The sequence below is a fragment of the Lissotriton vulgaris genome, chromosome 5, assembly GCF_964263255.1.
Source record: "Lissotriton vulgaris chromosome 5, aLisVul1.2, whole genome shotgun sequence".
Lineage (NCBI taxonomy): Eukaryota > Metazoa > Chordata > Amphibia > Caudata > Salamandridae > Lissotriton > Lissotriton vulgaris.
In genome coordinates this window covers 690,986,451-691,012,771 of record NC_141693.1, presented here as the reverse complement: position 1 = coordinate 691,012,771, position 26,321 = coordinate 690,986,451, and the positions used below count along the sequence as shown (strand labels likewise).

Genomic DNA, 26,321 nt, shown 5'->3' with positions numbered 1-26,321 from the left:
GACTAGTTGTGAGCACGACCACATCGTGTGGAGCAATGTACCCACCTCCGCTCCACATCTCAGACACTCCGGGGACTCAATCAGGCCCGCTCTCCAAAGACGCTCTCTAGTATAATAGGCCCTGTGCAAGATCTTGAACTGAATGAGGCGAAACCTTATTGCTATAGCCGCCCCCCTCGGGGATTCCAATGCCTCCCGCCAATCATCCTCATCTAGCGGCCCTATGTCGGCCTCCCAGTTCGCCTTCAGCTGAAGAAGAGTGGAAGAGCAATGTGTGACCATGGTCTGGTAAATGCGCGATACTTTTTTGTCTCCGAGGTCGCCCATAAACACCTTCGCCTCGATCGGGCTGAACTCTGGGAGCGAGTCAAGATTAGTTATACTGGGCGTCAATGCATGTCTAAGTTGCAAATAGCGATAAAATTGAGACTGGTGCATACCAAATTCAGCACTAAGAGCCTGAAAGGACTTGAGGGTCGTCCCGGACATCACATGGCCGAGCTGCGAAATGCCGATTGAGTCCCAGCCATCGAAGCCTGATAGCTTAGAAAGTTCTGGTAGTAGACCGTTGCGCCACAGCGGCGTTTCCGCGGTCAGTCTACCCCACCAGCCCATACGACGCAGGGCTTGCCGCCATATTGCAAATACAAGTTTGGTGACTCTCGGCAATGGCCGACGTAGCCGGGGTGAGTATAGGATGGTGTGGAGCGGAACGCCTAATTTTAATTTTCGTCTCACACAGCAGCTGAGTCCGCTCCCGCCTAAGCTGTGGGATCGATGTGGGCACCTCCGCAAGGCGTGTGATATGTTTGAGGTGGGGGCGAGCTGCAGCCCACAGCGCGGGGGATTGCGCCACAAGAACCACCAGAGTCCCATCCAAATCAGCAGTCACTGCCACTGACCTGCACCGATGACTCCTCCCAGCGGCGCGGGGATCCTTCTTCGATGCGGGATCCTGTAGTCCTCTCAAAAAAGATGCCTACTGCGCCCACAGCAAAAACAGCTCATATATAATCCAAGACCTACCTATTCACAGCCTATTACCTTCCTATCCTGCTCACCTACCAACATTTGTTTAGCCATGCACCCTTTTTATCCACCTATTCACTCACCATCTACCTGCACTTATATATTTATCCAGCACCCACCTAGCTATCTACCAACTACCTACTTATCCATGATACAGCTACCCATTCAAACACATCCTCAATCCACCCGCTCAATCCTTCATAATCTGCAGTATGTTGTTCCACCTTTTTTATTGCACATTCTTTAAGAAAGCTCGATGGAGCGGCAAACGTTTTGTGGCAAGGTCCACAAAAATCTGTGATTCCCTTCCCCTTGATCTTAAAAATTCACAAAATCTTCAATTTAGAAAGACTTTGAAAACATGGATGTACAATCACTCACCGTGTCCTATATCCTTTCAGTTACTTTCCAAGGCAGCGCCAAGACACCCTGTAGCGCGATATAAAATATATTAACATAAATATTCCATTCAACTACGCGTCCCTCTGACCATCTAACCACATGTTCATCCAACCTATAAACACATCCATCTACCTGTGCATCCAGCTACTCAGTTATCCATTACTTACCCATTTATCTACCCATTTGGTTAGTCACTCATCCAAACACCTAACCATTCATCCATCCACCTAGGAAAGCACTTACTATCTCATCTTTCCACCTACCTATCCATTCATCCACCTACTTAGCCATACACCTGACCATCACTCATGTGTTGATCAACCTATTCATCCAATACACCAAGCCATACACTCACCCATCCGCCTACGCACCCAATCATTCACACATCCAAATACCCACAAATGCAACACCTTCCATCGGCCTCTCGTATCCAAGATTGTTTACTTGTCAGCTCAGTTTGACATGTCATAGGTTCCCATGATAGCTGTCTTGCTGCCCCTATTCCATGTCTGCTACCTAGTTTATTCTAGTTAATGATTGGAATTCTTTAACCACTAACAAAGGGGTGGGGCACGAACTTGTGGAGGACAGGGAGGAAATTCAATTTTATCATCTCTCACCTCGGATGAATAAGTGTGTAGCTGTGGTGATTGTCTTTGCCACACCTAAATTTTGGCTCACAATGGATAGCGTGTTAAAGGCGCTTAATAGGTAACTAAAGCTTCCTCATCAATGATGTTATTCCGAAAGAAGACTAAAAGGCAGAAGTATGTAGAACACGCATTTGCAATGCAAAAGGTCTCGCATTATTAAAGTTCGAGCTATTGGCATTGCTAAATAATGCAACACCAATAGCTCAAACTTGAATAATGCGAGACCCATTGCATTGCAAATGCTTTTTCCTCTATATGTGACCTCCCAGGGTGCTTTCCAATAATAATTTCCCGCCAAAAATAGCTTCAAGTGTCGTACACATTGTAATGTACACCGCCGATGTAGTAATCATGGCTCTCACTCCCTTAGGCCTACAAAGAAACTTAAATGCTTAAAACCGATATGCTAAAAAATATTCCTCCTTCCAAACATTTCTAAAACAAAAGTTGTTCTCTTTAGAGGGAGAAAGCAATTTCTCCACTTTAACTGGACATTAGACGATAGGTCCCTGCAGATCGTTAAGGAATAACATTACTTGGGGAGCATTTTTACCTCAACCATACAAAATTCCTCTCATCTTAAGCATATCTGTCGAACTGCTGATGCTCATTTTGGTGCACTATAGAGATTTTACTTTTCGCCAAGGATCTGACACTTAACCTCTACTAGAGGCATATCGTTCAAAGATGATGCCTAGGTTCTGGGCGTGGTCTAGTTCAGCAGGCCAACACGAGTCATTCCACGGGGAGGTGTTGTCCTCGAAGATCAGTGCTTCTGTATTGTCTTTGTTGAGCTTGAAGCAGTTGTTTTGCATCTGGTCATGCACCAGTGGAAGTTGGCCCACGTGGTTGATAGCTCTTTGGATAGAGCGAGGACGAGCTAAGTGTTGTCTGAGTAGATGATGTTCAGTGATGGTTTTTGACAATGTTTGCTAGGGGGGTGATGTAGGAGTTGAACAGGGTAGGCCTGAGGGTTGCACCTTTAGGGATGCCGCAGATGGTGTTCTTGGGCTCAGAGGTGGATTCTCAGTGCTTCTGGTGAGGAAGGATGCAGTCCATTTTAGGGGTCCTTATGTATACCCCTCTGATGAAGCCCCTTTATCAGGGTGTGGTGCGACAGCTGAGAGACTGAGGAGGATCAGGGCAGCTTCTCCCTGGTCTAGGAAGTTTCTAATGTCAGTGGCTGTGATCAGGGCGGATTCGGTGCAGTGGTTCATGTGGAATCCAGATTGGGATGCGTCCATAAGATTGTTGGTCCTGAGGTATTCCATGAGTTGGCAGTTGATGGCCTTTTCAAGGAATTCCTTGGGAAAGGGGAGAAGGGAGATGGGCTGGTAGTTCTTGATCTCGTTTGGGTCAGCGGGCGAGTTCTTGAGAGGTTTAATTTAGATAATCCTCTTGGACGGTGTCCAAAGTGATGGGCATATTGAAGATGGCTGTGAGCGTGTTGCTGATGGACCTGTTGCCAAGGTTTAACGTGTTGAGGACCGGGGTCAGTGGGTGCTCCAGAGTGGACGGAATGGTACTCTGCATGGTGAGCTGGACCAAGGCGGTGATCTGGTGGTCGGGGATAGCGACTGTGGGAGTGAGGCGGCTGAGGGTGGCGGTGGGTTGGGGTTTGCAGTGTTTGTAGATGGTGGAGAATCTGTTGTGGAAGAAGTCTGGTAGATTGTTGCTGAGTTTTTGGGAGAGGGTGGTGATCTTTTCCGGTGCTGACGGGTTGGAGAACTCCTTGATGATGCTGAAGAGTTCTTTGCTTTGGTTGGAGATTACTTTGATGCGGTCATACTAGGGCGTTTCTCCTAGTCTTTCAGGAGTTTGAGGTAGTGGTTGAGTGATGTCTTGAAGGTGGTCCGGTTAGTGGGCTCCTTGCTGGTGTTGCATTTCCTGGATCTCAATTCGAGGTGGATATCTTGAGCTTGGTGGGTTTGATGGAGGTGATTCTATTGGCGCAGTTGGAGATCTAGGTGGTGAAGTTCTTGACTGCCTTTTCAAGGTTGATAGCGGTGTTGGCGTGGAAAGTGTTAAAGGGGTTGGTCTATTGGCTTCAGATACCTTGTTCCAGCTTCGGTGTGAGTTGCTGGGTGGTCTGGTGAAGGTGATTAGACGATAGAGGTTGTCCAGGTGAGCACAGTGACATTGCTGTACTTAACTCTGTTGCTGGCTGTAAAGATGGGTGCCAACGTGTGCCTTACGATGTGTTGGAGGTTGATCACTAGCTGAGTTAAGCCGATGGTGTTCATGCTTTCAAGGAGGATGGCGTCATTGGGGTAGTCTATGTGAAAGTTGAGGTCTCAGAGGAAGATGTAATGTTCAATGTCGATGGCTTCAAGCACAATTAATTTGAGGAAGGCATTGTAGAAGCTGTGGAGAGGCCCTGGAGGTCTATAGGCGAGGGTACCTCTGAGGGTGGCTTTGCCATCTGTTTTAAGTTGGAAGTTTGAGTTTTTCTATGATCGGGGTGGTGTCGTCTGTGGTGGTTGCGAGGCAGTATAAGGATTCTTCGTGGATGATTGAAAACATTGTTAATCTTCAAGAAAATGGCATTTAAACCTTTGTGCCTTAAGCAGCTGTGGCCAGAGCTTTCAAGGAAGACTTCTTTAATACATTTTGAGGTAATTTTCCTTCCTGGTTACTGCTGCACCACGGAACTTATGTCTACTCATTGCACTGACAATCTGGGCTACAGGTGCTCAACAGCTCAATTGATCTGGGCAGAGACAATAGTTAGACACAATGTAAATTTGAAGTACATTTGTTGCTTGGTCCCTTTAACGATTAGCAACTGTCCATATTGTGTATAAAACCATTGAATGTCTAATCATTATGGAGTTTTCATTTTCATGGGATTTAGGGATTCATAAATGTTATAGAAATTAAGTCAGTGCCACATATATAGCCAGGAATTTGAACATACACCAATTTATATTTGAGTTTAGACCCTAATTTCAAAATAAATATTGTTATGGCATATGCTGGATATTATACTCTCAACAAGAGGTCACTTACTTTGCATCATTTTACATTGGTGAAAATAGTGTATTACTGTGGCATTTCAAACACTTTTTTGTAGAGATGGAAGAACGGCATTCCTGTGAATAACTCGGAGCTGCTGCAATTTTTCCATGTGTTTGATGGATCTGTCCTGTTGGGTTTCTCATTTATCATGTCTAGCTTCACAGTTTTCATTGTACGTATGTGCCTACTCTAGTAAACATCTGGTGTCTATGGAATGCAAGATGCAGAACAAGCTCTTCTATAAAACTCCTGTACAAAACCTCATATCTGTCAAACCTAGATAATAAATTCTGTTGACTGAAGAAATTTTTGATGTAAAAATGTATCTGGTTTGGTGGGTAGTGGGATTAACTCAGCTGATATTTGTGTATTTGGCAAGCTGCTATTAAATTAATGTCCTTCACTGCCTCTCTAAGTACTGTGATGTAGTACTATGAAGTTGCTATATCAGGGACAGGACATTCAATTAATATGGGTGGTCTCTATTGAGGAAAATACTTTACCCATAAGACTCCATAGAAAACCCAGAGCAGTAAGTGGCATGTTGCTTGTTAAATCTCGACACCCATTCCTATAAAAAAAAATAGTACACGGTTTGTGTACTTTGATATATTATGTAATAAATTATATTTGTGTTTTTAATTTATTGATTCTAGTTATTTGCTATATACAACTGTTTCCTATGGGCCTTTGCCCCAACAGGTTTTTAAATTTAACCGTTTCCTCTATTTCAGTTATGCATGCATAAATGTGTCTGAAATACAAGGTTGGTTGTATGTTTAAAGATTTGTGCTTATCCAAGAGAAATTCCTTTTACACTCTGCCGTGGTACCCTGTCTCTTGGTTAGAGGGGTCGCTCCCTTTGTTTCTATATATAAATAGTGAGGTTACACACAAAATACAGTAGATGCTGCTATTCACAAATTAGATTGAACCTCATTCCTCAAAAATGAATACAAAAGAAAATTGAGAGAAAACAAAGAAACCTGTATCAATTCCATCCCGATCTGCAGTGTTGAACACTTTGTCATTTATAAAATTAGACCTGGTCAATTGCATATGCATGTTATTGACTCTGATCTAGTGGAAAACCTTCTTTTACCTTTGAAAAATCCAACTATTAAAGAAAAATATTCTGGTTTAGCCACATCGGGGGGTGGGGCATGGAGGTTTGAGAAGTGACTTGCAGCCCCTGCTGGCGACCAGGGAAACAATGAGGCTTGCCTTGTGGCAGACGCATGTGTGCCACTTTGGGGACTGGGAGAGGTAGAAGATACAGGATCTGGCAACACCCCCTCCCCCCGTGCCTGGGATTGGGCGATCTTACCAAGGGGAGGAAAGAAAGGTGCAGGGCCTACGTGAGCCCTGGTGGTCGTGAAGATATGGCATCTAACTAAAGACTGGTAGCACCCGCATCCCACTGGTCACAGAGTCTGGGGTCCCTCAATTCCTCTCAGCCTGAGGATAATACTGGTGGTGCCTTACCCTCTGTTTCCCCCTGCCAGGAAGGGAAAGGTCTGGATCAAAACCAATAACCATTAACGAATCACTTCCTGCTAATTGAATACCACATTCGATTTCCAAAAGATGTCCTTCCAGAACTTCTGAATCCTGGGGCATTGTAACATAATGTGCGAACAATTGGCTGAAGGGTAACTAATGCAGCGAAAGCAGTGCTTTGAATGATTGGCATACCTTTTCGAAAGAGAGAGGGATTCGGTAAAGTTGCCATTTACTAAAAAAAAAATCCTACGCCAATTTGCAGCTCTTAGAGTGCTGAAGTTAAGATTATTGATTGTTGACCACGTTGGCCAACTTCCGGATAGCTATCGCCAATGTTTCGATTAAAAAAAAAACCAAAAACGGTGATAAAGGGCACCCTTGCCTTGTGCCCCGTTTTACTTTGACCTGCCCAGCCACCTAGTTGTTGACCATTACATTGGCTTCAGCGTTTTTGTATAAATTATAAATCAGGGCTGTGATCTTTGAGGAAATGCCGAAGTGATCTAGAATCATAAACCATGTTTTCCACACAACAAGTTCAAAAGCCTTCTCGGCGTCTAGTAGAGGGACTAATGTGGGTATCCTCTGGGTATCAAAATAGTCCCAACGCTTCAGATAAATAATGCGTGTTGGAGGCTAGCTGCCTACCAGCAATAAAACTGCTCTGGTCCGAATGTATCAATTGCGCCGCGTAATGGTTAAACCGAAGTAACCCAATTATACTTTCTTAATGGCATGTACCACCCCCAAATGTTTCAACTTTATGAAACTCCTATTTCTGATTGGACGAGCTGAGGGGATAATCATCACACCATGCTTAGTTTCTAATAATTTTCTTTAGTTCATTGCTTTAAGTTCCCACCCATTAATTTGTTCTCCCAAGCTTTATTTCCCACCCATATTTGTAAACTTTATCAACAACATTGTTTACAATTTCACAGTTGTCTTCAGGATGTTAAGCTGGTTCCCAGGACATGTGCGGAGAACGTCCTTGGACGAGTTTCAAGACTGGAGCTCACCGTTTCAGAGTTGTCCCTTTTTGTGCATGTGGAAAGAACCATGCCAAACTTTATCATCATTCAGAGGCCCAAATACGAACTAATAGAGGTCAAAATAAAATATTAATTTCAAAATTAAATGATTTCACTGTATACCACTTATCTCTGCTCTAATCCCATTTACTTATAAAGACTATTTATGCATTTAGCATTTAGTATATAACTCGTTTTAATTCTCTGCAAAGCAGATGCTTAGCACTTGAGTTTCCAAGCGGCCATATAAGATACTATTGCGCAGAAGTAGAATTTTCCCTCCAAGTGTTAGACATCATGCAGCTGACGCATGCGCACTACAATTTCCCACGTTAAAAGCCATCTTTAATCACACTCTGGATACTTGTTAGTAAAACACATAGGCAAGCTTCCTCTATGTAGAAATATATGGAATGTTGTGCATAATTAGTATTACAAAACATTAACAATACCTTGTTGCGGGATTATATGAGAGGATTGCGTCCGAGCAAGTCTCTTTTACACGAGTCCTTGCTCCATCAATGGCAATGCTAGTTTTTCTTCGGCAACCCTTTACTTTCTACTTGCTCTGCCCATCTTGCCGTGCTAACTGTTTGTTCCAGATTTCTTTGCACTCATGGTTTGGAGACAAACCACTTATCGGTAGCAAGGACTGAAGAGCTCCCTCTCGCTGAAAACCTACTGATCCTAAAGATTTGAGACTGCTAGCAATTTGACCATACTATTATTGATACTGGTTTACCTGACACGTTATCCTTTCTCTTTGCAGTGTTTTTCATCAATAATTGAGGGACTTCATCTGGGCCTCGGCAAGCACTCGACTGCATAAAGATGTCTGCGAGAGGTGGGAAGAAGAAAACCACAAAACTGTCCCGTTCATCTCGGGCAGGAGTTATTTTCCCAGTTGGAAGAATGATGCGATACTTGAGGAAAGGAACATACAAGTATCGGATCGGCATGGGAGCGCCAGTCTATATGGCGGCTGTAATCGAATATTTGGCAGGTAACTGGAGTACCAGCCTTGTTGCATGATATATATATTTTTTTTTTTGCTCTAAACCAAGCACCACACAATTACTAGTTTTGATGGTAGTTTTATTAAATTTGAAGATATTAAGAAGGCAGTGCAAAGGAAAAATGCTACTATAATATTTCAAGAAAGTGGTGATAGATTGGTGGGGCTTCTACCAACCCTGCCCCAGTATAATGAGTTTGGGTAAACGCACGCAACCTATCTCACTTGTCACACATCAACACATGAGCCATGTTTCTCATTCCCTTTCAAAGAAGGAAACTAACATGGACGCCTCCCCTCCAAAAGAGACCGCGAGGATAAAATGTGTGATGGATTTTGTTAGGGCTTCAGATTGGTCGTGCTGACTACGTGGTTTGTAACTATGACCACACCCCCATGGTGGCATTACATAATTATAACTTGTTTTTGGTTATATATGTCAAATTATAGCTCAAATATATCTGAAGGATCCCCGATGCCATCCTGCTGCAGGCATCTTAAACATATCCGTGATTGCCTTGAGGTTTAGAGTTCAAGAGGCTGATTGGCCTTAAAGTATTGCTTGATCAGGTTTTTTGGTTATTTTGTTCTGGACTACATATCTTTATAAGGCCAGAATGCAAATGGATCCAAGCAGTCAAATCCCGAGCCCATTTCACCTTTATTAGGTCTCGCCTGTCGATGCGCATCGAGCAAGCGAGACTATTGCGAGTTATCCACTCTTTATCCACACTGCAAGGAATCGTGGCGATTCCTTGCAGTGCCCGTGACTTTTAAGGTCAATGCGCATGCGCATTGAGCTTATGCGCATGCGCATTGACCTTAAAAGCGCGTGCGCGTGCACGTCCGTCTCCTAACAACACACACACACCCTCTCCCCCGCTCCGCCCCCTCCCCGCCATGTCTGCCCCCTTCCCGCCGTCACGCATTTCTATGCTTTCGTTTCCATCACAACGGTGCTTCTCTTCTCCTCCCCTCGTCTATGTTTACCCGCTCCGCCCCCTCCCGCCGTGTCGCATTTCTCCTCCCCTCTCCCCTCCGTCTTGTTATTCTCTGTGATCTTTTGCAAACCACACATCTCCTTTTCAAGCACTTTATCGAGGGATTTCTCCACAAGACAACCTTCGGCCAGACGATTTTAGTGTGCAAAATTGGATTGCTGAACATTTTGCTTTTAGCTTCAGTGACTCTAGGCTTCCCCGGCTTCATGCATTGCCGCTGCAGACTCTTCAGAGGAGCCGATTCTGCCGCCCTTTGTCTTATGCCATGATAATGAGGCGACGAGATGCGCTACTCTGTGGAGAGGTGGCCGGTGTGGAAGGGGGGAGCGAGTGCGATAACTGAACTACCAACAATCTAAAGGACGGACATCGCTAACTCGTCTAGCAGCTTCTGCCTGCGGGAAGCAGTACAGTAACCCTGTCAAACAGGAAGCCTTCTCTGCACTGTCATGAAAACACGCACTCCACATTCGGCGCGCAGTACACAGGGTTCTGCAGACCCTGCCTCCTCCATTGCAGTCTACATACAACCCGGGATCTAAGTCAATTCACCCTGTAGCACACAGAGACAGCCTCTCCAAATTAAAATAATGAAACCCGCGTTGTTAATATGAAAGCGGGCTTGTAGTTCTCCAAGTTAAAATAATGAAACCCGCTATATTAAAATAAAAGCGGGCTTGAAGTTCTCCAAATTAAAATAACGAAACCCGCGATGTTAAAATGAAAGCTCAATACTATACATTCAGTTTATTCTGGACTGAAATTCAGAAAAAAAGGTCTTCCAGTGAAAGAATTTCATACCTATAGCTTTTGTGTGAACTTTGTGTTGCAGTGCTTTCCAAAGAGACTTCAAGGGGCTTTGTGGTGTGTAAATAGCCTTGGAATTATATATTTTCTCCTACTGAGTATTGCAGTAGGTAGCCTGTCTTTGCTGGTATGTATGTTGTACTCTGTACCCAACATGGTCGCGCTGATTTTAACAAGGTGATGCTCACAGATTAAAACATGGTTTTAAGGGGGACTTTGTAAAATATATATTGGCAGTAGCCTGTGCGAACAAGGGCTATGCTGAAAGCCTTGTAGAATACATGAGCTAAAAGAGGGGGTGGGGGATATTAACATTTTAATGCAACGGTCGTTCCTATCAATTTTAAGTTTATAAAGTGGAATGAAATTGTTCTTTCGTGAATGAATCACACCTCTAAGCCTTGTAACACAGCCGCGGATACTTTCCATTGTATTAACCCGGCTCTCGTTGCACGACGCACGCTTAGTGGTGAACATAAGAGTGTGTGTCAAAGAACGAGTCCACTAGCCATACAGCCGCAATAAAGGAAATGCAATGCACACCTGAAAGTGGTGCCTCTAAGCGCTTGATTAACGGGTGCCATTTTTAAGTAATTCCGTTGCATTCATTGGCTTTGAAATGATGAAGGGCTGCGTGAGCTTTGCCCAGACTCGTTTCTGCGACCAGCATGTTTCTGTGGGGGCAGTGGCATAGCGAGGGGAGGCGGGGCAGGGGGTGGTCAGACCTCCCCAGGCGGCACGAGTTTTGGGGTCGGCGGCAAGCCCCCCTCCCCCTGCTCTAACCTGTGGCCGCAAGAATCAGCAGCACCATGCCCCCCAACCCTCCTGCTCTGATCTGCGGCCGCATTAATCGGCAATAAAACCCTCCCCCAAACCCCGCTCTTCAATCAGGCCACCACGGCCGGCAAATGCAGGGGCTGCCAAGGGTGGCCTAAAGCCTAGCTACGCCACTGTGTGTGGGCACTCAGCCCACTGAGTTATCTCAGCGGATTCATGCACACAAGTCTCCTAATTCCGTTCCCTGTTCAGTAAACTTCCCGCCTAGAGAGGAAGCCCGCGCTCTAGAGATGGCAGATGTCATGTGTTGACTGTAACAGACACCTCCCTTATGAGAAGGGCGAGAGAGGAAAACACAGAGAGACCAAACAAACTGAGGCGAAAGGGTTTTAAAAGCTTGCGCTGGCCTACTGCTCGCAGCTGATCTCTGCTGAGGCGCGCGCACCTCACTCCCAAGCTTTAGTGGTAAGATTTGGCCTCTCACCAACAAAGAATGTCCTGCTGCTGTGCGTCCCAGAACCTAGCTTGCCGTTTGGTTTGGGCCTGCCTCTCTCAAACATTAGCTTACTTGACTAACTATTTACAGCTGTTGGCTGGAGACTGTCATGTCTGGGTTCATTATGATATTCCGAGCGTTAAAACATACACTGCCAAACGCGCCTTCACATCCTCACCCCCTCATCCTCACACACCCTCACTCACCCTCACTCACCCTCACCCCCTCATCCTCACACACCCTCACTCACCCTCACTCACCCTCAACCCCTCACCCTCACTCACCCTCACTCACCCTCACTCACCCTCACCCTCACTCACCCTCACTCACCCTCACTCACCCTCACTCACCCTCACTCACCCTCACTCACCCTCACTCACCCTCACTCACCCTCACTCACCCTCACTCACCCTCACTCACCCTCACTCACCCTCACTCACCCTCACTCACCCTCACTCACCCTCACTCACCCTCACTCACCCTCACTCACCCTCACTCACCCTCACTCACCCTCACTCACCCTCACTTACCCTCAACCCCTCACTCTCACTCTCACTCTCACTCTCACTCTCACTCTCACTCACCCTCACTCTCACTCTCACTCTCACTCACCCTCACTCTCACTCACCCTCACTCACCCTCAACCCCTCAGCCTCACCCTCACCCTCACTCACCCTCAACCCCTCACCTACCCTCACCCTCACTCACCCTCAACACCTCACTCGCCCTCACTCACCCTCAACACCTCACTCGCCCTCACCCTCACTCACCCTCAACACCTCACCCTCAACCTCAACCCCTCACCCTCACTCACCCTCACTCACCCTCACTCACCCTCACCCACCCTCACTCACCCTCACTCACCCTCACTCTCACTCACCCTCAACCCCTCACCCTCACCCACCCTCACCCTCACCCACCCTCACCCTCACTCACCCTCAACCCCTCACCCTCACACAGTGCAATAGGTCTCAGACCATTTCAGTTAGAGCTTTTAGAAATGTTTATGGCTTTTTTTATTTGTAATTCTTTAGCATTGGCTACAGGAAACAAAAATGCTAAACATTTACAAAAAAAACACATAAACAATTCTAAAAGCACTAACTCTAATGGTGCGAGACCTATTGCATTTCCAATGCTTGTCTTTTGTAATAAACTGGTGTGGAAGGGTATCCAGCTGATTCAGGCGAGAGGGCTTTATTTCTGCTCTACTCTCTAGGTTTTAGATTCTACTTTCGTTTTTACGAACACTGTCAATTGTTTGTCGTAAGTCTTTCATGTCATTTTTCCAGCCAGTAGACCTCACCAGGCTGCCCTTTAAATGTAGGGGAGGAAGTTTAAGGCACTTCTCACGGGGAGCAGAGGGATTTCGGGTGTGAACATTGAGAACATTCTGCTCAGCCCTCAAGAGGGCAGACTCTTAAAAATAACATCCTGGTAGGTTCAGGATCAATAGCTTTGGCACCAATGCGTGTTAATGATATTTTCCAAACTGTTCCCTTATAGCTGAAATCTTGGAATTGGCTGGGAATGCTGCCAGGGACAACAAAAAGGGAAGGATCACACCAAGGCATATTCTTCTAGCTGTTGCAAACGATGAGGAATTGAACCAGGTAACTATGGCTACCCATGCACCTCATCAATGAGTTGCTGTGCGCAGATACTGCTTTATGTTTGAAAATGTTGACTAAACCTACACTGTTTCAGGATATGCGAGTTATTAGGATGGCTTAATTTCTGATGTCATTCTTTTTTTGTTTTTGTTTTTTTTGCCTTGAGCTCACAGGCCAGAAAAGTGTTTTAGAAAATGTTGGTTAGTATATTGTCACCTGTGTTGTATCCTACCTATGTTGCTGTACAGACTTCCCTTATGACTCGTTTGTTTACCTCATGATTCTTTAGGTTTTATTACTTTCTGTATGTGCTATATTCTGGAAATAGTATGTTCTTGCATGCTTGGTAGGAGTTTCAATAATTATTAAAAAAAGTTGTGGGAAACTCATGTGTCACTGCATAACCGGTTACTGTATATTACGTAACCACCTATGATCGTGGTGATACCAAATAAATGCATATGGTAATCCTGGTACCAGAAGGCTTAATATTTATTGCTGCTCAACCTGGAGCAAACCCACCCTCATACTAATAACATTTTGTGTACTTGTTTAATGTTCAGCTGTTATATACATCTTTTCCCTCCATTCGCTTCTTTCCTGATGAAATTTGAAATTCACAAAGTTTCTCAGAAGGAACCCATAAGAAATATACTGGTATTCTGATAGATACTTCTGGCAGATTACTCACCATGTGAATATTCCCTGTGTGTCAGACTGAATCCCGAAAATTCATAGCAGTACTCCTGCGCCCCCTGTAGGCGTTGTTCTCTCTGGAAGTAATGATCTGAGCCGCATAAAATGCCAGTCATGTTTTTTTCCACATGACTAGTTGAAGTCGAAAGTAAGGTCCCATGCCAGCAGTAGATGTTCGTTCAAGTTTACGTCTTTGGGTAAGTCCAAAAAGAAGCACTTTTCATCTCCAGAGAGGGGCATAAGGGTGTCAATTGTCGTCCCGGTTTCACTCCAAATCTGAGCCGATTAAGAGTCTAGTCCCAAATTCACTGGCCCATCAGTGATGTTACAGCAAGTGGAGGCCTTTAAGGGTGGCCATACTGTGTATTTTGGGCACTTTACTGGTTCCTTTTGGCGGGCAGGGGCCTGCAGTTGGCCTTCTTCTAGCAGGGACTTCCAATCGATGCCAGTGCCGACACCAGAGGACTGATGGTGTGCCTAGTTTCTACTGGAGCAAAGCCTGCAGGCACTCCCTCTGACTTTGCCCTTACCACACATTGGGGCCCAAACTTTGTACAATCTCTTGCCACTGATGTAGAAAATAACTATTTTGATGAGTGTGACTAGTTTGTCCCAACTTTATGATGAAAACAACGGGTATGAAGAGCTCCAAAATGCCAGTGGTCTGGATACTTTTCCAGATACTTGTCTTGTTTCACCCTCGGGGCCACTGCTACTGAGAAAAGTGCCTTCTTTACCGCTGTGATGTGAAGGGCAGCAGAAGTACTGGGCCTACAAGTCCCCGCTTTGGAGGTGAAGACCAATGTTTTCATAGAGTTGATCCGGGCTGGTCAAACCATCTACAGAACATTGATTGTGGTTTATAAAACTCTTAAGATCTCTTTCTTGGCCACTTTAGTGAAAGCGTGTTCAGGACTACCAGTTAATCAGTAGGTCGTTTTGCGCCATCTCCCAGCGCCTTGCTACCCTGCTTTTGTCGCACAACACCCTACGCCAGATAGCTTGGTGAAACAGACATCGACCAGTAAGATAATTCCCAATGCTTTCCCCATCACCTCGCCTGATCAAGAGTTCAAAATAACTACAACTTTTAACAACAATATTTTTTTGTTTCAGCGCAAGCCTTGTTCAGTGAATGCTAGCTGCATTTTAGGCTGCCTCTCCCATACTCTTTAGGGATACAGGCGACCCTGATCTAAGTGTTTCAGACTGATGTCTGCATCACAGCAGTTTGTAATTCGATCTTGTTTGGACACAACCGACTGCTTAGAGCGAGCAATGGGTATAAATGTGGTACATTGACGTCGTATCTAGTTGTGGTCTAAGCTGCTGCGGGGATGTGCAGACATCTTTGAGCATGCTGTTTGATGGCTCTTGCTTTTTTTTACATCAGTCAGATTTGTTATTTGATATGTTCAATCACTGACCGACCACTACCGTGACTCTATGAAGACAATAGTCAATGAAGTCGCCCCCCTGCAATTGAAGAGTCTCCACCAAAATTTCTAACCCCTGGTTCGATGACACTCAATGACGACAGGCGTACTATGCGAATGGCAGAGCGCACCTGGAGATTTGACCCTTCAGCACTGCACCTCAAAAGGCTTAAGAACAAGAGAAATGCCTACTTCAGGAAAATAAAGCGCACAAAGTCGGACTTCTTTAGCCGCCAGTTGGACCAAGCAAAAAACAGGCCAAGAAAGCTGTTTGAACTAATCAAGACCCAAACAAAGACACAACCCCTACAATCAAACAGCACAATAAGCGACACCCCACACTGTGAAGCCTTCTCTGCTTTCTTTAAGCTAAAGACTGACAACATAAGAAATGACCCCATCATGGATGTAAGCCGATTCCCCAACCACACCAGAATGGCTAACACTCAACCTAAAAACAAGGCAACTTGGATGTTCTTCGATACCTATTCGGAAGAAGCAATTCACAAACTGCTCTGCACCTTAAAGCCCTCCAATCACCTCACAGACCCTCTACCTGCTAGTGCTGTAAAAGACTTCATCCCCGTGCCCCTCCCTCTCTGGACCAAAATCGTCAACAGCTCTCTGCAACAAGGCCTCATTCCAGACTCCCTCAAGGTGGGGCAAGTCACGCCTATACTCAAGAAACCTACAGCTGATCCGTCTGACCTAAACAATTATCGGCCCATCACCAATATCCCCACCCTGGCCAAATTGCTGGAGAAATGTGTCCAACTCCAACTAACAAAACACATTGACCAATACGACCTCCTCAACCCTCATCAATCAGGTTTCCGAGCGAAACATAGTACGGAAACAGCTATGACACACATAATTGATGACGCCCTCCAAATTCTTGATCGCAATGAGTCCTGCCTCCTCATCCTTCTTGACCTCTCGTCAGCATTTGACACGGTCAAACATGAGAACTTGCTGGAGCTGCTAAGCACTAGAATGGGTCTATCGGGAACTGTTCTCAAATGGTTTTCGTCCTTCCTTCACAACCGGTCTCAGAAGTTCAAGATCGACAATGTGCTATCTACACCTGTGCCTGCAGATCTAGGGGTACCGCAAGGATCCTCCCTCTCCCCCACACTGTTCAAGCTCGTCATGGAACCGCTCGCCACCTTGCTCCAAGCTTCCAATGTCGAATTCCATATGTACGCCGACGACACACAACTTTACCTAAAACTACAATCCCCTGAAGATATCAAACATCTGAATCCCACGCTTATTAACACTCAATCTTGGCTGGCCGATAATCACCTCAAACTGAATGCTCTGAAAACTGAGTTCCTACTCATCTCACCCCCGGCGAAAATTTCCATCACCCAAACCTGGCTCAATAACTTAACAGCACTCAATGTCCAACCCACAATCGTGGACTCGGCGAAATCCCTAGGCGTCACTCTCGACGCCAAGCTCAACATGCAGCAGCACGTTAGCAAAGCCACAAAAGCAGCTAATTTCCAAATCAACACACTAAGGAAAATTAAACCCTTCCTCCCTGCCGAAGACTTCCAAACTGCTGTACAAGCTTTAGTCATCCCCCGAATAGATTACGGAATTGTGACCCTCAGCGGACTACCGCTATCCACAACAGCACCCTTAAGAGCCTCCCTGAACACTGCCGCGAGACTCATTACTGGATCAAGAAAGCATTCGCATATATCCCCAGACTTAAAATCGCTAAAATGGCTGCCTTTTGAAGCCAGAATACAGCTAAAAATTGCAGTTATGACACATGCAGCCGTGCACCACAATGCACCCAACTACCTCGCTCAAAAGCTGTCTATATCAGGAGGGTCGAGATCCAATAGAAGTACAAAAAATCTACTCCTGAAACCTTGTAGATTCCGGAAAGAGAAAACATACAAGCGCTCCTTTTCAGGAATGGCACCCAGGATCTGGAATGCGCTCCCCCCTGAAACAAGGCTTATCTCCTCCACTACACTCTTCAAGAAAGAGGTGAAAAGCATCCTTCTGGCCAAGATCTCCTGAACCTCACAGGTGCTGGATCAGTGACTCTGCATTGCTTTGTACCACTGTTCTCATTGTCCCTTGGCACCATACTTCTACTTGATGGGGACACTACTACGCTACTCTCGTCTACCGACTAATATAGGATACACGCTGGTTTACTGATCCACTCTCCCGTTGCCCTCTCTGTGTTCTCTATATACTGTAACACTGGTATAAGCCATCCACATACCCAAGGTGTACCTGAACACCCCTGTAGTGTGATCAACGACTTGTGCTGTCTTATATTACTTGTTTATTTGATTGTATATGCATATGTTTTATGCATGTTATGATTATTACCATGTTAATGACTATTACACTGCTCCCATTATCTCTGTTCATTCCTACTGCCCCTACCTTGTCCATGTGAAGCGCTCTGATATCTGTAAGGATCTTGTTCGCGCTATATAAAACTTTGAATGAATAAATAAATAAATACATTTGGACCTGGAAAACTTTGAGGAAAGTGTGGCCAAAGCGTAATCCTGTGTTCTTTCTGCCCCCACTGGACAGTTAAAAAAAAAAAAAAAAAACACCACCTTCATGGTTATGGCAGGATGTCAGTTTTACCAGCATCTGGCAGCACCACCAACCCAGCAGGGTTTTCAGCCCATTTGAGGCTACAGCTGACAGACCATGCCCAGGGCACCAGGGACAATGTGCACCTCTACCCCACCCGCAAAGCCACATTAGTGTGTCCTTGCCTGCATACAGCCACCCAGTCAAAGCCAGGATTTGATATTTCCTCCAAGGCTGGTAAATAATCACTTCAGACAAGTGGATCTTTCAAATTGTACATCAAGGCTACGCACTATATTTTCTCTATCCCACTGCACCTGCCACTGCCATCAGGGTAACTGACGGATGACCATGCCTTGCAGGCCCTTTTGTCTAAAGGAGCTTCTGGCATCGGAAGCTGGGTGTTGATCTCCGTACTCTCTGGGAGCAAAAAAATATATATATATTTTAGTCCCCTACTCTGTGCCTTCCAGTCGAGAGGCTAATTCGTCCACTGTAGGGGCCTGTGTTTAACCTCCTGGTCAGAGGTTCAAAATCAGGCGGATCCACTTAGTCTTTCGTCCTTGTGAGATCGATAAAATGAGTACCATTGAGTTGGGTAACAAACATCTGTTCTGTAGTAGGGGATCTCTGTGTATAGTCATAATCTAGTGAATAGTCCCGCTCATGTGCGGGGACCCCGGAGCAATGAAAAATAATCTCTTAAACTGTCTTTTTGTGCAGTCCTGCATAGACACTTAAGAGAGAATTCAAAGACAAATAATGCAGCCTATACCTGCTAGGCAACACTGTCCAGGACTTCAACTAGATATTCCACCAATACCATATTCAGCACAGCCTGCCAAGTTTCCTTCATAGAGAAACTTCCCCTTTTACCAAGAAAGCCTCTGGAATGATAGAGAGGAAGGGGTGGACAGACAAGCCCCATAGGCTGCCATTATGTGGCTCAAAAAGGATACCGTGCCTTTAAGAACTTTCTAGAACTCTCAGTATCCCAGAATGCACAGCAGGTCCCCTCCACTTTCAGTTCTTTTTTCCGGCTACTGCTAGCAGGACCCTGGGGCATTGAGCTCTCCCATTTTTTGGCACTTTTAAAGTGTGTTCACTCGACGTGTTTTTGTGCCTTTTTTAATTACTGGTGTTTTTCTGGTAATTCTGAGCCCTCATTTATCGAATATGCCTGCCTTATTTGATAAATGCCCTGAGTGCTCTAGGAAGGCCAGGTCCAATCCACATGAGGTGTGTATCCTGTGTCTCCCTTCTACACATGTTCTTGAGGAGTGTGAGATCTGCCAGACTTTCTCCTCCAGGACCCTGAAGGAAAGACAGAAGATCAGGCTCCAAGGACTGGAGCAAAGAAAACAGCAAGGTCAAGGTGGGTCTGGGCGTGGTGGAACTGCTTCATCTGCCCGTGCTGAGGCCTCTGGGGGGCTCCCCAGTGAGAATAAGGCCAGAAAACGCCACCGGTCGACGTAGATAGCCTCGGCGTCGAGAGGAATGACCACAAGCTGTTCACCATCTCCCCAGTGCTCTAGGTCGAAGCGGCGTCGAGGGGACTGACGTCGAGACCACTGTCTAGGTCGACGTCTAATACAGATTCATTGTCGTCGAGGCGACACCGCCGGGCGACATCGATTCAACGTCGAAGAAGAGATCGTCTACGTCTAGAAGATCATAGACGTCGAAGATAATCGCCGTCGAAGATCATAGACGTAGAGCTTCGAAGTTGCGGCGATCTTGGACGTCGACAAAGAACTCCGACGTCGAGACATAGATCATCGACGTCGAGACGCCGCTTGTCGGCGCCGAAAAGGCGCTCGGAGCCTAAGAGGAAGGCATCGTCCTCCAGGAGACGGTCTGGCGCCAGAAGCTCCTGCAGATCACCAGGAGCACGGGGGCGACGTCGTTAACAGACAGGGGGTCCGGCCTCTCGGTCTCCCCAGTCAGGTCAGGTCAGGCAAGGAAGTGGAGGTGCTCCATGAGGGTTGTTGTCTGGGACGGTGGTCATGTGGAGGGTGCATTTGTAAACTATGACTATGCCACCTCCTGGACGGAAGGGGTGGTCCTTGCGCAGGGTCTTGTATCCTTTAAGAATGGCGGTGACTATGTCTGGTGCAGAGTTGGCGTTGGTCCAGGTTTCTGTGAGGAAGGCGGCAGTACATAGGAACATAACTGCTAGTGACAACAGCTGCATGTAGATAGGATGATGGTACTGTAGTAAAGCATAACTATTTTTTCTTCATAATGTGCAGTAATCTTATATGTACAGAGGTTGCACATATCTTTGCAACATGTTAATAGTGTAAGGACATGGGCAAGACGTGTTCAGATCTTGGTGCGAATGAGTACGAAGGTGAGAGGCACCAGATTGTTATGACACTGGATATTAGAGAGAAGGTGCAGTTTTAAGGCACTGTTAAGCTATATAAGGTAGGAGATGGCACTGAGTTTCAAAGAAAGGGCATGCAAAGCAAAGGTCTGTTTAGCTCGAAGGATCCAAAACTTTGAGTGTGTGAATAAGGGTTTCATATTCAAATGGGTTTCAGCGCACTTTATAGCTAATCAAATGCAAGCAAAAGAGCACATATACATTGAACCAGGTGAACAGGATAGAAAAACAGTAAATGGTGTTAAAGTAAATCCAATATTTCAGTACACCCCGCATAGAATGTATACGTGCGCATATTAGCTACAAAGCTAGTAAATAGTAAAGAATGACAACCTTGCAAGAGCATTGAGAAGGCAAGATTAAATATTAAAAAATGGTCAAAGGAGGTCTTACTAGGGAAGAGGAACTTCCGCGTCCCATTGTCTTAGGTATGGAGATGTGTACGAGAGGTAAGAAAGGTGAATGTGGAAATAGTCCGAGGGAATAGTGACAAACGTCAGAGACCGAATAGCGCTGACAGAGAGCTACTATTCTAGTTCGTTTGCTACCATCAGAATTCATTCAACGATCCGACAGAGGGAGACATTTAGAGAATATAATGGAAGAAGAGGAACGAGCTACACGAGATCGAGGATTGTAAGAAGAAAACGACAATTGGTAATTAAGGAAAATAAGAAAAGGAGTGGGACCAAATGGTTCAGGTGGATAGAAACCAGATGTGTCATGAGTTTTGACAGCAATGCCAATATGTCCTTAGTGCATCTGATGTCTTCTTCTGGAAGCTAAGTTCAAAGTAGCTCAGCAGCCTACAGTTGTATTTTTTGTGAACAGTTGAAGGTGCATCTTGTGTTTTTGCACCAGGTACATAACAGCTGGTACTTTTGAATTACAATATATTTGTATAGCTCTTATTTGTGAATTTAATTATATTTGTACTCGTTTATATCCGAAATGTATGATGATTTAATTGTGCCGGACTGTTTTGATTTCTTTTTACAACGAAGTAAGCTTGGTTATTGAGTGAAAGGATTGCTACATTCTTTAATCTGCCAACATGACCGACTGCAGGCAAGCTCTCCTTTGTGGGTATCACTCGGGCACCTTAATGAGGCTTGGAACCCATTTCCGCACATTCTTTGGCTCGCTCAACTGTATGCACTCCAGTCATTGTGGCAAGTTGATGATTGCAAATCTCTGCTATGAACAATAACAGGGCATTTAACTATTTGAGCATTTGTGTTCTTTCGAGAAGCAACTCTATTGTCCTGATTTAAAGGGTGATACATTTGGATTTATCGCACTAGTTGTAGGTATTTGGGTTGTTGGTTGACTGGGGAGTTAGCCCCGGTCAAGCAGCAACCACAAAGGTTGTCAGGATGGGGTACAAGCCAGCCCTAAATTTACCTGTGCTCAACCCTCAGGTAGCTTGGCACAGAACAGTCAGGCCTAACTTAGAAGCAATGTGTGGCTCGGCTTCATAAAACCCAAAATCTTCATGGGGAAATATGTAGAAATATTTGCATACTCCTGTCTTATGCTGTAACGTTTTTTCATAGTTGTTAAAGGGAGTAACCATTGCAAGTGGCGGAGTCCTGCCTAGAATTCTCCCTGAGTTGCTGGCCAAAAAACGAGGTTCCCGAAGCAAAGGGGAAACCATCCTCTCCCCAGCTCCCGAGAAGATAAAGAAAAGCAAAACGCCATCACCAGCCAAGAAGCCAGCAAAGAAAGGGAAGGCTGCCAAAGGCAAGGTAGCAAAAAAGGTATGGGCACATGCTCTGTTTCTCTGTCAACAACAATCTGGTGTGATAATGAATGTTCTGTACTGAAAATGTTATTAAAGGCGTGGGAAATGGTTGGTACAGACGTCTGATTCAATGGACTGAATAAATTGTGTGGGCAATGTAGTAGTAGACAGATAAGGGTATGATAACATTTTGAGCACATTTTTTGGATTCCCACATCTGCGCATGAGAAAATTGGGTCAAAAAAATGTGTCTTCCCAGGTGTAAAATGTATGGCAACGTAATATCTCATGCAGCTCTCATTTCATGGTGTGTACTGACGTCTTCACCCTCTGCGCTCCGACCGCAGTGCTAAGAAAGGGTTCTCGTAGGTTAACCTGCATTAATACTTGGGTACAAGTGTCATTCATGCTTTGATACTCTGGTATAATTGTTTCTTGTATGCTTTGCTGACCCCATACAACTCATGAACTGTGGAATGGCCATCTCTAACGCAGGATATGAATAACAATTTGGTGGTAATGAGGCAGAGCAGTTACTCGGTGAATATGTAAGAGGAGCACTGGTTTGTAGTGAGCAGGCTATTTTGTGAGGGTCGGGTGAGGTTTGTGTGGGGGTTGGGTTGTTACTTACCTTGCAAAATGTAACCACGTGGATAGCTTTACCACGCATGCATTTGCGTTGTAATGGCATACTCATAAAAATTTGCGATGTAATGGCATGTCGTTGTCATCGACATCGCGTAGTAATACCCGCGTTGTAATGGCATGCGTGGTATTAGTATGCGATGTAATGGCATACAACCTTGAATATAGTTCCCATTGTCTCGAGCACCCGTCTTCACAATATTCATTCATAATTTCAGAAAATACATTTTAGATTGTGGTCTCAACAACGCCTGAAGTATGTATTCATGCTACAGTATTTTGCAACAGAATGTCTCAAGCTGTCAAGTAGATTGAGTCTACCCGTTCTATGCTTGGGAGAAGTGTCTTTGCTGCAAGATGTGCTGATAACAGATTATATTTGGTTTTGTATTGCACTGGGTGGGTTGCATCCTAAAACTAAAAAATGTAGTTAATATTTTGTCAGTTCTTATATGTTTGGTCAGTACTTATATATTTATTGAGAGATTCTCGGTCTCTCGATAGGAAAAGTCGTCTGATGGTGGGAAAGAAAGTTCTTCAAACGCAGCATCCGAAGATGGGCCAGGGGATGGATTCACTGTCCTGTCTTCAAAAAGCCTCTTCCTCGGACAGAAGGTAATGCATATAGTCCATAACTTATATTGTCTTTAAAACCTCAAATTAACCTCTTGGTGTCAAACAAGACCTTCCTGCTCAAGCCTTTTGAATGTGCAACAACATAACAGCTAGTAAGTAGTAAACGCAGCTTGTTACTGAATCTCTTTCCCCCAACCCCCCCCCCCCCCCCCCCCCCCCCCCAAGAATCCTAGTTGGGAACAGTTTACACGTTAATCTTGTTTTTGTTTTACTAGAAATGTTTATAGCCTAACTTTCCCATTTTTAACATCTGCACCAATCTGTTCTATCACACAGCTGTGTCTAACTCAGAATGATCTGAGCCACATTGGCACCATGAAGGTTGAAGGCATCATACACCCAACTTCAGCTGAAATAGACCTCAAGGAGGATATTGGTAAGTTCACGAGGAAGTCTAATGATGAAATTCCACTTCTCACTTATGGCCAAATATACTGGAATACCTGTTTTTTGGTCTCCCATACTACACATTGCAAGCTGTCTGGTTGAGAAATGTCTGTTGTGAACTTACAGTGGGCTACCCACTTACCCAACCAACTCTCCCCCTCCCCCGCAATGTTGCACCCAACCCCTTTTTAGGTTTCGCCTCGCCGAAGGCTGGGCTCTGCGCAGCTTTTCGGCGCAGGCGAAATCTACTGTTAACAGAGTGGGCTTGGGATTACGCCCTCTGTTCCATTAGCTAGCTCCATAAATGGAGGCTAGCCATTGGAACAGAGATCTGTCCGTCATGGCCGGACCAGATTCGTGGGCGTTCCCGAGAATTTTTCCCTCTCTGCCTCTGCGATGTCGTCATCGCGGGCGGTGTTTATTTTTTTTGCTCGTTGAGGTTTGTTTTGGCCATTCGGCGGCCGACCGAAGTCCAGGTGAGTTGCTTTCAGCCTCCATTCCCATAACATAATGCACTGGTAACCTTTTCACCTGCCTTTCTCCCTGTTTCAACCCTGCCTTTGCTTCTCTGTCCGCCTTTAACACATTTTTTTTCTTTGAATATCTACATTTAATGATCTCTATCTGTGTAACTCTTTCCAGACTGCCAACCGCAGATTCTCTGTCTCACTCCACTCACACCCTCACGCGCACACACACAGCCACACAACCACACAGCCACACACACACAGCCACACACACACAGCCACACACGCACAACCAAACCACACACACCACACACACCACACACACCACACACACACCACACACAGCCACACACAGCCACACACAGCCACACACAGCCACACACACCACACACACCACACACAGCCACACACAGCCACACACAGCCACACACAGCCACACACAGCCACACACAGCCACACACACCACACACACCACACACAGCCACACACAGCCACACACAGCCACACACAGCCACACACAGCCACACACAGCCACACACAGCCACACACAGCCACACACAGCCACACACAGCCACACACAGCCACACACACCACACAGCCACACACACAGCCACACAACCACCAAACACAGCCACACAACCACCAAACACAGCCACACACACACACACACACACACACACACACACACACACAGCCACACACCACACACAGCCACACACCACACACACAGCCACACACCACACACACACACACCACACAGCCACACACACCACACAGCCACACACACCACACAGCCACACACACAGCCACACACACCACACAGCCACACACACCACACAGCCACACACACCACACAGCCACACACACCACACAGCCACACACACCACACAGCCACACACACCACACAGCCACACACACCACACAGCCACACACACCACACAGCCACACACACCACACAGCCACACACACCACACAGCCACACACCACACAGCCACACACCACTCAGCCACACACACCCACACACACAGCCACACACACAGACACCACACACAGCCACACACCACACACAGCCACACACGCCACACACAGCCACACGCCACACACAGCCACACACAGCCACACGCCACACACACACACAGCCACACACACAGCCACACACAGCCACACACACACAGCCACACACACACAGCCACACACACACAGCCACACACACACAGCCACACACACACAGCCACACACACACAGCCACACACACAGCCACACACACACAGCCACACACACACAGCCACACACACACAGCCACACACACACAGCCACACACACACAGCCACACACACACAGCCACACACACACAGCCACACACACACACAGCCATACACGTGTTACCATCCTTGTGGGGACTATGTGTTTTCACCTGCCTTGTGGGGACTAACCTTTCCCAATGTTTTTAAAATACACTAATAACAGAAAAATGTTAAGAAAAAATTCACAAAACAGGATCTTGCTTCAAATTTGCAAATATATTGTTATTTAATCATGCGCACAGCACCATCCTTGTGGGGACTTGAACACGTGCTACCATCCTTGTGGGGACCTAGTCCGTAACACTATTTGTGATTGAATACAGTCAAAGGCACATGGCTAAATGTTTATTTTATCAACAATATACTCAAACAACATTATAATCTATTCATATATGAATTGCTGCATATATACTAGTGGTATACATTAAAGACAGATTATGTTTATGTGGCAGAAAATATCATATCATGCTTAAAGAAAGACACTTAAAGCTGTATTTAACCTACATATAAGTGCATAAAATGTTAGGAGATAAGGGAACTAACACATAAAGAAATTAACATATGGAACCAAGGAATATGGTCAAGTGGAATCCAGAGCTTGATTATCTGCTTACATTTTTGCCAAAATAGCTGTTTAAGTCCCCACAGAGATATTGGGTGAAGATCATTTTGTTTAAGTCTCCATAGAAATA

General features: G+C 45.6%; 1 protein-coding gene across 1 annotated transcript in view; it reads left to right on the top strand.

The window, feature by feature from the left end:
- The window catches only part of MACROH2A2 (macroH2A.2 histone), a 140,633-nt gene that overhangs the window by 20,941 nt on the left and 93,371 nt on the right, over positions 1-26,321 (top strand). The window contains exons 2-6 of the mRNA XM_086922127.1: positions 8,406-8,639; positions 13,239-13,345; positions 22,003-22,206; positions 23,340-23,450; positions 23,748-23,847. Of these exons, the coding sequence (XP_086778253.1) occupies positions 8,468-8,639; positions 13,239-13,345; positions 22,003-22,206; positions 23,340-23,450; positions 23,748-23,847 (694 nt within the window). The 5' untranslated portion in view covers positions 8,406-8,467. The remainder of the gene's footprint in view (positions 1-8,405; positions 8,640-13,238; positions 13,346-22,002; positions 22,207-23,339; positions 23,451-23,747; positions 23,848-26,321) is intronic.